Source organism: Capra hircus, chromosome 11 (genome assembly GCF_001704415.2).
Source record: "Capra hircus breed San Clemente chromosome 11, ASM170441v1, whole genome shotgun sequence".
In the NCBI taxonomy this organism is placed as follows: domain Eukaryota; kingdom Metazoa; phylum Chordata; class Mammalia; order Artiodactyla; family Bovidae; genus Capra; species Capra hircus.
Window position 1 is genome coordinate 4,431,441 of NC_030818.1, and position 12,815 is coordinate 4,444,255.

Consider the following 12,815-nt stretch of genomic DNA (forward strand, 5'->3'; position numbering starts at 1 on the left):
TAAAGCAGAATATTAGCTTAATTCTTTAATATTTTAATATGTTAATTTTCTTTTAAAACATACTTTGGGGTATTTTTCAGAGTTTAGAATTGCTCTAAAATTTGACCAGATAAGTTTTCCAAACACTGAGAGCCTCTTCTGTGTCAGCTTTTTATAGATAGTCACTCTCAGATCCTCTGTCATTTGTCCCTTACGAGTAATCTGTTCAGTTTTAGACTACATCATAGTTAACAAGGGGAATTTTTCTCATTTCATTTTTTTTCTGCCGAACTCCTTTTAATATTAATGAAAATGTTAACTGTTGTGCTTTGCTGGTTGACTCACTATTTTAAAGCAGTTCATTTGGAAAAGGAAGTGCTGTTATTTCGAAGTTTTCCTGGCAGAATAATTGTCTTGTAAAGACACTTTTGTTGTTTTGGTTCTTTGTTAAGTCAGCTCTCCACTTTTCCTGCTTTCTTTAGTTTGATCGAGAGAACGTCCGGATTCCAGGAATGCTGATCATTGACACTCCAGGGCATGAGTCTTTCAGGTAAGAGGGATTTGTGTCTTGTCTGCAGGTACACTGCTTGAAGCCATAAGTCTCAGCGTTCAGGGAGTGAGGACTTCTGACTAGTCACTAATCTTTGTGTACCATGTTGATATCTGTGGTCCCTGTAACTACCAGCCCTCACCTGTGCCTCACTGACTCGTTAGTAGGACTTTATTTGAGGACTTGTTTTTTGTAGAGAGAAGTCTTTTCCACTTCGAAAGAGCAAATCCTAATAAATGCCTGGTCTATCTCCTATGAAACTGTTACAGGTGGAGTTTTATTCTGTTGCCTCTTGACCATGTTCCTTAGTGCAAAAAACTTGGTCAGTAAAACTGGCAGAAATAATGGAGGAATTTCTTTAACTAAGTCATTGCAGCTGATGCCAGTTCACTGTTAGATACGCATTTGGCAAGTTAAGGGCTAATGCCACTTGAATTTAATGCATGTTCTTCATTTTGTTCTTTTTGTGTAGGTTTTAGAAAGAAATGAAAATTTTAAGTTTCTTTGAGTAAAAGTATTTAATTTCAAGATTCCTATTTATGTGTCCTTTTCCAACAGTAATCTGAGAAACAGAGGAAGCTCTCTTTGTGACATTGCCATTTTAGTTGTTGATATTATGCATGGTTTGGAGCCCCAGACAATTGAATCTATCAACCTTTTAAAATCTAAAAAATGTCCCTTCATTGTTGCCCTCAATAAGGTAAGCTCCTCTTCTGAAAAATTAAGTTGTGAAAATGTGCTTATTTTTTTATGGTTAAAATAACATAACTTTCATATAAGGAAATACACTCATGTTAAGTGTACAGTTCAGTGTATGTGGACAAAATCACACATACATACAGCCACCATCATTTAGAATAAAGACTTAATGTCCATATTCCCAGAATGTTCCCTCATGTTCTGTTTGTTTTTTTTCCCCCCTCATGTTCTTTTAAGTCAGTGTGCCCCTTCTACCCCCCTAAATACCAGCCTTCTTTCTGCCATCATAGACTGGTTTTGTCTGTTTTATAGTTTCATATTAATGGAACTACACAGTGTGTGACCTCTTTATCCATGTTGCTACATAGGTCATAGATTGTTCTTTTTGTTGTTCAGTAAGATTTCGTTATCTGGCTAATACGTCTTCACCATACTTCATCCATGTATCTGTTGAAGGATTCTTGGATTGATTATAGTTTTAGGTTATTAACGAAGCAGCTATGAACATTTTTACACAAGTCTTTGTGTAGACATTTATTTTCGTTTACTTGTAGTAAATATTTAGAAATAGAATTGCTGGGTCATATGGTAGGAATATATTCAGCCTTATGAGAAAATGACACATTTTCCCAAAGAAATGGTACCATTTTACGTTTTTTAACCAGCAGTTAGGAAGAGTTCATTTCTGCACATTCTTGCCAACACTTAACCCCTGCCTGCTGCCACTAAAGTGTGCAGTGCCAAAGTGTGCCATTTCCATTTGCATTTTCATGATGACTAATGGGATCAAAAATCTTTTTGTATACTTACTTGATTTCTCAAGTATCTATTCAAAATCCTTGGCTCGTTTTTTATTGGATTGTTGTCTTACTCAGTTTTAAGAGTCCTTATATTTTTGATAGAAGTCCTTTGTCAGTTGTGTGTGTTGCAGATATATTCTTAGAGTCAGACTTAGTTTTTCATTTTTTTAATGATATTTTTTGAAGAGAAGAAATTTGTAATTTTAGCAAAATTTATTTATGAGAAATTTTTAAATAATTTGTTGTTTGTATTCTGTACAAGTAACCTTTTCCCACCCCAAGTTCATGAAAATTTTTTTCCAGTGTTGCTAGATACTTAGCATTTAGATCTGTGATTTTAATTTTGCATGGTATAAAGTTGAATCCAAAGTTCACTTTTTTCAAAATGTATATCCACCTCAAAAACCCCTTGTGAGGTTATTCTTCCCCCATTGAATTACTTTGCAGTCTTTGTTTAAAATGACCATGTACATATGTTTGTTCTTAGTATTTCTCTTCTCTCCCACTGACCTCTGTGTCCAGCCTTACACCACTGCTTCCCTGTCTTGATTGTAGTTTCATAGTGATGTCGTGAAAGCAGATGGTGATTAAGTTCTTCAACTTTTTATTTCTCAAATTTGTTTTGGTTATTTCAGGGTCCTTGAATTTCCTTATAAAGTTTAAAATCAGCTTGTTATTTTCTGCAAAAAACCTTCTGGGATTTTAATTGGGGTTGTGTTTGTAGATAAATTCTGGGAGAATGGATATTTTAACAAAGTTGAGTCTTCCAATCAGGGAGCATGGTGTCTGTCTCTACGTTCACTTTCTCTTGACAGTATGCTATAGTTTTTTATTGTCCATGTGTTGGTCATACCTTACTAAATTTTTCCTAATATTTCATGCTTTTGGTGTAAATAGCTGTTTAAAGTTTTCATGCTTTTGGTGTAATATTTCATGCTTTTGATGTAAATAGCTGTTAAAATTTTGGATTTCTAATTATCAATTTTAAATTAAAATACAGTTGATTTTTATATATTGACCTTTATCCTGTGACCTTTTAAATTCACTAGATTAGGCCTAGGGGCTTCTTTTGTAGTTCATGTCAGATTTTCTGTAGTTTGCCAAAAAGTTCATTTAGGTTTTCCAGGTTTGGGGAAAACCCAAAAGAACTTTTTGGTCAAATCAATACATGATGATGTAGTCTGCTGATGAAAATTTTTATACTTTTCCCCTTATCTGTACCCTTTATAAATTTTTTCTTCTGTACGGCACTAACTGGATCTTGTAGAATAGTGCTGAATAACAGTGGTGACAGGCATCCTTGCCTCTCCTTTCTTCTCCATTGTAGGGAGAGTTCTCCATCCTTTACCGCTCAGTACCTGTCAGGTGTGAATGCTCTTTATTAAGCTGAGGACGCCCCCTTCTATTCCTAGGTTGCTTAGTGTTGCTTTCTGTTTGTTTTGAGATGGGTGTTGACTTTTGTCAGATGCCTGTTCTCCGTCTCTTGATATGCTCATGTGGCTTTTCTCCTTTATTCAGTAACGGTGAGAATTCCTGTTGATGTGGGGACTGGGGGGCTTGACTTACTTCTTGTTATTAAAACTTTATTGTTTTTAGAGCACTTTTAGATTCACACATACAAAGCCTCCCCCATTATTGACATCCTGCAGGAAGAGGTACCTTTGTTAGAACTGATGAGCCTCCATTGATGCATCACTATCACTCAGAATTCTTAGTTCACTCTTGGTGGTGTTATACTCTCTGGGTTTGGACAGAGCTGGAGAAGACTGACCACTAAGCCTTCTTCACAGTCCCAGCTTCACTAGGTGACCTTGGAAAACTGAATTCTTTCCAAGTTCATCACTTTTTTAGAAGAGAGATGAAGATTCTCATTAAGCTTTGATCAGTACCAATTATAAGATGGAGTTGTTTTCTAAGTCATAAATCCTGTTAAATAGTAACAATAAGAATTTACTGAGTGCCTACTGCATACTCAACCCTTACCATATATTCTAACTGCTGTGTTAATTTTGGAGAAAGACTGTTTTGTGGGTTGCTCAGTTCAGTTTGAACCTATAATGGTTTCCATGTCTTTTACTGTACAATGTGCACACTTGGTCGACCATTTCTTTCCACTTCATTGTGTTAATTTTTTTCCTTCTAGGAGTTTAACTGTGTTTAATCCAATTTCCTTAATTTATTAAGGTCATTCGAATGTTGCTTTGTTCTAATGCAGACAGGTCCTCCCTTAGGAGTTTTCTCCCAGACAGTACAAGCCCATGCTTTTGACTTCTCACCAGAACATGGTTTGGCCAGTGGTGGGCAAATCTGAATGAAGCAAGCACAGTGACTCTGCCACACTGTGGTCTTGTTGTGTCCTGGAAATCTCTGTTTGCTCCTTACTCCTAGAACTTTCCTAGAAAAACTGACAATCTTAACAGGACCTCAGCCTGCTCTTCTCCTGTAGGCACCACCTTAGTCAACTGACTGAGTTTTGTTGTTTCTGGAGAAGCAGCATCCTGAGAGCTCTGAGTTAGCAGCAGAGTGGGACAGTGGTTAAGACCTTGGTGTCCTTGGGTTTGAATCCTGGGTTCCTATCCTGGCTTTGCCACCTCAGACTTACAAAAACGGGCCTTAATCAGCCTCTTTTTTGCCTGCAAAATAGAGCGTTGTTAAATTTTTGTAAGAATTAGTGGCAGTAAAATATGTCAGGTCTTAAGACTAGTGTTTGACCAGAGTAAGGTTCAGATAGGTTCATTATTATCAAGTGGAAAAGCTGTGGCATAAATATTTTAATTCTTACTATAAATTTGCTTTTTCCTTATTTTTAAAGTGTTAGTCGATCAGTTGTGTCCCACCTTTTCAGTACCATGGACTATAGCCCGCCAGGCTCCTCTGTCCATGGAATTTCTCAGCCAAGAATACTGGAATGGGTTGCCATTCCCTTCTCCAGGGGATCTTTCCAACCCAGGGAGCAAACTCCCGTCTCTTATATTGCAGGAGGTTTCTTCATTGAGCTACCAGGGAGGATTGAGGTAAAATTTATATACAGTGTGAAACTGAGTTTTGATAAATGTATTCATAGATCCTTGTCTATTTTTTTCTAGTCACTAAGTTTTGTCCGACTCTTTGCAACCCCATGGACTGTAGCCCACCAGGCTCCTCTGTCCATGGGATTCTCCAGGCAAGAGTACTGGAGTGGGTGGCCATTCCCTTCTCCAGGGATCTTCCCAACCCAGGGATTGAGCCCAGGTCTCCTGCATTGGCATGTGGTTTCTTTACTACTGAGCCACCAAGGAAGCCCACATCCTTGTTAAATAGCCCAAATTAAGCCATAAAACTTTCCATCACCTCAGAAGTACTAGCATGCTCCATTCTGTTCAGTTCCCAAGCCCTTATAGCAATCACTGTTCCAAATTCTATGTCCATGGATTAGTTTTGCTTGTTCTTGAATTTCATGTAAGTCAAATTTGACAAAATATACTCTTTTGTGTCTGGCTTTTTACATTTAACATTATGCTTCTGTGAATTCATCTGTGTTTTCTGAGGGTGTGAGAAGTTTATTACTATTTTTTAAATAAGTCAATTTTTTAGAACAGTTTTACTTTCACAGCAAAATTGAGGGGAAAGTAGAGATTTCTGATACACTCCCTGCCCCCACACATGCATAGCTTTTCCCATGATCAACATACCCCCCCAACTAAGTGCTACCTTTGTTGTAACTGATGAACCTACACTGACACACTCAGAGTCCATGCTGCTGCTGCTGCTGCTGCTGCTGCTGCTAAGTCCTTCAGCCGTGTCCGACTCTGTGCAACCCCACAGACGGCAGCCCACCAGGCTCCCCCAATCCTAGGATTCTCCAGGCAGGAACGCTGGAGTGGGTTGCCATTTCCTTCTGCATGAAAATGAAAAGTGAAAGGGAAGTCGCTCGGTTCGTGCCCAACTCCAGCGACCCCATGGACTGCGGCCTACCAGGCTCCCCGTCCATGGGATTTTCCAGGCAAGAGTACTGGAGTGGGGTGCCATTGCCTTCTCCGTCAGAGTCCATAGTTTACCTTAAAATTTACTCTTGGTGTGGCACCTGCTCTGGGTTTGCACAGATGTGTCATGGATCCACCAGTATAGAATCACACATGGTTTTCACTGCCCTAAATATCCTCTGTGCTCCACCTGTTCACCCTTCTTCCTCCTACTCACTGTCAACCACTGATCTTCTTACTGTCTTCCTAGTTTTACCCTTTCCAGAGTAGTCATATAGTTGGAACTCTATAGAATGTATGTAGTCTTTTCAGATTATCTTCTCTCCATTAGTAATGTGTTAAAAGTTTCTTCCATGTCTTTTTTCTGTGGCTTGATAGTTCTTTTCTTTTAGCACTGAATGATACCTCGTTGTCTAGATGACCCATAGTTTATTTATACATCTACCCACCAAAGGACATCTCAGTTTTGATAATTGTGAATAAAGCTGCTGTAGACATTTTGTGTGTGTGTAAGTTTTCAACTCCTGGGTAAATAACAGTGGAGCATGATGGCTGGGCTGCTTGGTCATCGTGTTTAGTTTTTGTAGGAAGCTGCCTAACTGTCTTCCAGAGTATCTGTAGCATGTTGTATTTCCACCAGCAGTGAAGGAGAGTTCCCACTGCTCCTCATCCTCACCAGCATTTGGTGTTGTGTTTTGAAATTTGGCTGTTTTGATGGGTGTATGCTGTGCTTAGTCATGTCCAAGTCTTTGTGACCCCATGGACTGTAGCCCACTAGGCTCCTCTGTCCATGGGATTCTCCAGGCAAGAGTACTGGAGTGGGTTGCCATGCCCTCCTCCAAGGTATCTTCCCAACCCAGGGATCGAAGCCAGGTCTCCTGCATTGCAGGCAGATTCATTAGCGTCTGAGCCACCAGGGAACCCCATGAATACTGGAGTGGGTTGCCATGCCCTTCTCCAGGGGACCCTCCTGACCCAGGAATCAAACTGGGTTCTCCTGCACTGCAGGCGGATTCTTTACAGCTGAGCCACCAGGGAAGCCCAATAGGTGTGTAGTAGTATCATCTTGTTTTGATTCGAATTTCACTGGTGGCGTAAGATGACATCTTTTCATGTACCTGTTTGCCATCTGTATATCTTTTTTGGTGAAGTGTTTGTTAAGCATTTTGGCCCATGTTAAACATTGGATTCTTTGTTTACCTATTGTTGAATTTTAAAAGTTATTTGTATATTTTAGATATTGTTCCTTCATCCACGTGTTATCTTGCCCAAATTCTCTTCTAGTCTGTGCTTTGTTATCCACTCTCTTGACTCTGTTTCACAGAACAAAAGTTTTTAATTTAATTAAGTCTAGTTTATCAGTTCTGTTTTTCATGGATCATGCCCTTGGTGTTGTATCTAGTCATCACCAAGGCCAAGGTCATCTGGGTTTTCTCCTGTTTAAAGAGTTTTAGAGTTAGATGTTTTACATTTAGATGACCCCTTCTGAGTTAATTTTTTTGTGAAGGGTGTAAGATTTGTGTGTCTCTTAAGTGTTTTGCCTGTGGACATCCAGTTGGTCCAGCACCATTTGTTCTTTACCATTGCCTTTTAAAAACATTAAACCAATTTTTCATTACTGGAACAACACCCACTTGGTCATAGTATATTTTTTATGTTTTGCTGGATTTGATGAGCTTTTTTATTTGGGAAGATTTTTGTGTCTATCCATGAGTGATTTGGGTGTTTAGTTTTCTTTTAATATCTGTTGTCTGGTTTTCAGAATAATGACCTTATAAGATGAGAAGTATTTCCTCCTCTGTTTTCTGAAAGGGTTTGTGTAGAAATATTATTCTTTAGGTATTTGATAGGATTCATTAGTAAAAGCCACATCAGCACGGAGTTTAAGTAAGCTTAGTTAATTTATTTTTTTACTTTCCTTTTGTTAGTATAGAAATCTGTGTCTTTCAAAGAACCAGCTTTTGGTTTTATTGATGCTCTGTACTGTTTGTCTCTTTTGTATTTCATTGATTTCAAGGGTAATTTTTATCTGTTTTTTTTCTTTCTACTTACATTTGTATTCATTGTTCTTTTTCTGGTTTCTTAAAATGGAAGTTTTCAGATAATTTTTTTCTTTTCTAACACAAGCATTTAAAGGTATGCTTAGCACTGTTAAAAACATTGCTTAGACATACTGTGTTTTTATTGTCACAGGTAAAAATATTTTCTAAATAGTTTTATTGATACAGAATTCTAGGTTAAAAAATTGTTTTTTCCTTCATTGTCTTCACTTCCTGCCTTTTATCTCTACTCATTCTTTGTTCAACAGTATGTAATGTGGGATTTTTTGGAATGCTTTTAAAAAGATTTTTTCTTTAAGAATTTTGTCAGTGAGATTATGTAATAGTTTTCTTTATATTTATCCTGCTTCAGTTTGATTTCCTTAGAAAGTTCTTGGTTATTATTTGTGCAGTTATTTTTCTGCTGTCTTTTCTTATTCTTCTTTAAGTATTTGATAGGATTCTAGAGCTTTTCTAGACCCTGAGTTACTTCTATTAATATTGTTTTATAGAAGTTACTGAAGTTTTCTTTTTCCCCATGGTTTTTTCCTACATGCCTCAGTTGGGGTAGTTTGTATTTGCTTTATCTTATTTGCTGATCTTCGGCATTGTGTCATCTGCTTCAGTTCAATCAGTGATTTTTTTTTTTAGTTCAGATTTTATACATGTATATATATACTTTTTAGCTCTATGAGTTACATGCTTTTCCTTTAAAGTCATTTATATAAATTTATATATATAACAACTGTATATTTCTAACAACTGTTTTAAGGCCCTTGGATGCTAACTGCGGGGCTTCCCTGGTGGCTCAGAGGTGATGCTAATCATGTTTCATCGTTGTCATTTCTGGGTCTGTTTCTACTGATTTTCCTTCTTGATAGCATTAAGTTTGGTCTGCTACTTGGTATTATCACCCTAGACTGAGCCAACATATTATGATCTTTTTGTTTTTACTGTTAAATAATCTTCCTCTTTATACCCATTTATCACTCTTGAAAAGTGAGAGAAAATAGATTATTTAATTAAACAGATTCAACCCTAATTTGAGCAATAAAACAGTTAATGATGGGGTGTTCTCTGAGATAGGAAATAATTATTTTCTTCTGTATTTTTCATATGTCATTTTCCTGGTGATGGTACTTGGCTGTAATTAATCCTTTTTTCTGTCAGCTATTTAACCATTTTGGAATTCCAGCATATGTTAATGTTCCTAGGATATTTTGGAATAAATGGCAGCTTCTCATGAACTGGTTGGAAGCCAGTGGGCAGTGTGGGACTTCAGTTTCTAATTAAAAGGGGATGCAGCTAAGCATATGATCGGGACTTTGGGTTCTGTGAAATGTCTGAGTAGTACACACTCTTCCACATGTGTGTGATACACATTTGGATTTCCTGGAGCTTTTACATTAACTTTAGTTATTAACTTGCTGAGCTTTGTGAGTGCTTTAGAGATGTTTCGTACATAAAAAACGTTTCTAGATTGATAGGTTGTATGATTGGAAAAAGAGCCCTGACTCTGACGTGGCCGCTACTCTGAAGAAGCAGAAGAAGAACACCAGAGATGAATTCGAGGAGCGGGCCAAGGCGATCATCGTGGAGTTTGCACAGCAGGTCAGAAAGCTTCCCTTCTTTACAAGAGGCCGCATCATGGGAGACTCTTTCTTTTGCCTTGTCCTTATTATCAGGCCAGCACTTTGACTGGTTCTGGTTCTGCTTCCCTATGAGTGGCATTCAGCATTTTCCATTCTTTTCTCCAGTCTCCTTTTAAATTCTTTACTTCAAAGACCTGTCTTTGCAGTCTGAATTTTTAACACTTAAACAAATGTTAAACACCAGGCTGACTTGGAAGGGAACTGCTTTTCTGTACTGTGATCACTACCTCCAGGGTGCATGTGGTCTCGCTGCTTGGTCAGGCATTTTCCGAATGAAGAGCCGTTGTTCATCCAGCCTCCAGCTAGTGGTTTCTGTTCTGGAGGCCTTCCTCCCCAGCTTGGCCTGTACCAGTCACTTGGCTTTTTATGTCTCTAGGGGCTGAATGCAGCTTTGTTTTATGAGAATAAGGATCCCCGCACTTTTGTGTCCTTGGTACCTACCTCTGCACACACTGGCGATGGCATGGGAAGTCTGATCTGCCTTCTTGTCGAGTTGACTCAGACCATGTTGAGTAAGAGGCTTGCCCAGTGTGAGGAGCTGAGAGCCCAGGTGATGGAGGTAATGCCAGCTATTCAGTTTAATCCACCCTGCACCCCCCGCCCCAGGGTTTTCAGGTAGGGCCATGGATTGCTCTCAATTCAGTCAGTGTGGTTCACTGTAGCCTGTGTTTCACCCCCTTTGCAACAATGTGTCTTAGGTGAAGGCTCTCCCGGGAATGGGCACGACTATTGATGTAATACTGATCAATGGGCGTCTGAAGGAAGGAGACACGATAATTGTTCCAGGAGTAGAAGGCCCTATCGTCACGCAGATCCGAGGCCTCCTGTTACCTCCCCCTATGAAGGAGTTACGGGTGAAGGTGAGTGAGCACCGGCACGCGGGACTTGCACACTGTTGAGAAGTTCTGCTGGGGTTGTTCCTCCCTTTGAGAGCCACCTGCTTTAATACACACACGCACCCCTCACTGGTTTAATTCCAGGTATCTTCATACAGAAAGGACCTTCTATTAGAGATTTGAGAAATTGCTTACTTACCAGCAGAGTTCCTCATAAAACTCAAAAGCACACTGTTCTGGCTCCACACAGCTATCTAGTTACTGGCAGTGACCGTGTGTGTATTGTGGCATCTTCTGCTGTGACTCGTTTGTTTGCTCATTCTGTGGTTTCTTGGGAATCAAAGTTACTTAGCTTTAATGTTGAATTTATCAGTCTTTGATTTGTATTTATTCTTTTTGCATGTACTTTAGAGAACTCTTCCTGTCCCAAAGTCATGACAGCATCATTTATCATCCTTGTCCCCTGCTAGCCACCTGTCTCGTAAATGTAGTAACAACTATTTCGATCTCTGTAGAATCAGTATGAGAAGCATAAGGAGGTAGAAGCAGCTCAGGGGGTAAAGATTCTTGGAAAGGACCTGGAAAAAACACTGGCTGGTTTACCCCTCCTCGTGGCTTATAAAGAAGATGAAATCCCAGTTCTTAAAGTAAGTTCATTTATTTCTTCCTCCAGTGATGTTTTGTGTTGTGTCTTGTGTGAGGAGGGTACTGCTGGGAGTGAAGAATAAAACAGGCACCTTTGTCTTCGTGGAGGCTTATCTGGGGCCCTGAACAAACGGTTGATGGTTTAGAATTCTGTTTGAATAACCACAAATTGGCATAAATGATCATTTATATACGTTAAAGTTAGAACATTTTATTTAAAAAATGAACCAGGGACTTTCCTGGTGGTCCAATGGTGAAGACTTTGCTGCAGGTTCAATCCCTGGTTGGGGGACTAAGGTCCCACATGCCTCATGGCCAAAAAACCAAACATAAACCAGAAACAGTGTTGTAATAAATTCAGTACAGATTTAAAAAATGGTCCACATCCAAAAAAGAAACAAGAACCAGAAGCTAGAAGTTCTCCATTCGTGATTTGTTTCTTTAAGATAACTCAGTTATATAGACTGGCTTCCCTGGTGGCTCAAATGGTAAAGAATCTACGTGCAGTGCAGGAGACTTGGGTTCAGTCCCTGGGTTGGGAAGATCCCCTAGAGAAGGGAATGACAACCGACTCCACTATTCTGGCCTAGAGAATTCCATTGACAGAGGAGGCTGGCAGGCTACGGTCCATGGGGTAGCAGAGATCGGACACGACTGAGCCGCTTTAAGTCAGTCATACAGACAGAACGAACGAATCTCGTACTGGGTCCTAGAGGTCATCGTAAAGCCCGTCTGCCTGTCTTCAGGAGCAGGTGGCACACACGAGCCCAGTGGAACTTGACAGAAGCAAACGCTGAGACATGACTGTTTATTCTCTTGCGAAGAGAAAACACTGCTGTTGCCAGCACGGGGCTCCCGTGTGCTGGGGCCACTGCTCTGGAGGCAGCACCCAGTCACTGCTCAGGGAGTCAGCCAGCGAGAGCAGGCTGCCCCTCTAGCCAGTCTTCAGGGGGCCGTGGACTTGTGTGTCTTTCATGGCAACGAACAGGGTGGTTTTACTGACCTCTGATCAAAATCTCTCCACCTTGTAAGGAACAGTGATAGAAGTAAAGGACTGTTGAGATGAGGTGGTTTGACCATCAAACCTGCTGGGCTTAGGACTCCTGTACCACATTACATCAGGACTTTTATCTCCCAGAAGATTATTTATTATATCATTCCTTTCATCCATCTGCTTTATATCTACTCTGCCAGGTGGCGCAGAGGCCTCACATGTTCCAACATTAGTCAGCCTAACTCAAGTGAGGTGGGCACAGCTCAGGTCTGCACCCACGTCTCTTCTTCCCTTCCTGCACAAGTTTACCACACCTTGCCCGCACTCAGCCTTGGGTTCATATTTTCAGATGAACACGTAATCAAAAAGAGAAACAGTTTAATTCTAGGCTGCTGAGATAGTGGTGTATTTATAACCTTGTCAAATGTCATTTCTTCTCAAGGACGAGCTGATCCACGAGTTAAAGCAGACACTGAATGCTATCAAATTAGAAGAGAAAGGCGTCTATGTCCAGGCCTCGACCCTGGGATCTCTGGAAGCTCTCCTTGAATTTCTGAAGACATCAGAAGTGCCCGTAAGTCATGGGGCCGATTCCCCAGGACTCAGTGGGGGGTGCCGTCTGGGGGGCTGTCCCATCACCTGGCACAGGAATCTGACCC

At 40.0% G+C, this 12,815-nt stretch overlaps 1 protein-coding gene across 2 annotated transcripts in view; it reads left to right on the top strand.

Moving 5' to 3' along the window:
• Positions 1 to 12,815, top strand: part of EIF5B (eukaryotic translation initiation factor 5B) — a 73,714-nt gene that overhangs the window by 53,275 nt on the left and 7,624 nt on the right. For both annotated transcript variants that reach the window (XM_018054919.1, XM_018054918.1), the window contains exons 13-19: positions 462 to 529; positions 1,088 to 1,229; positions 9,509 to 9,640; positions 10,058 to 10,240; positions 10,380 to 10,541; positions 11,033 to 11,164; positions 12,599 to 12,730. In XM_018054919.1, coding sequence (XP_017910408.1) covers positions 462 to 529; positions 1,088 to 1,229; positions 9,509 to 9,640; positions 10,058 to 10,240; positions 10,380 to 10,541; positions 11,033 to 11,164; positions 12,599 to 12,730 — 951 coding nt within the window. The remainder of the gene's footprint in view (positions 1 to 461; positions 530 to 1,087; positions 1,230 to 9,508; positions 9,641 to 10,057; positions 10,241 to 10,379; positions 10,542 to 11,032; positions 11,165 to 12,598; positions 12,731 to 12,815) is intronic.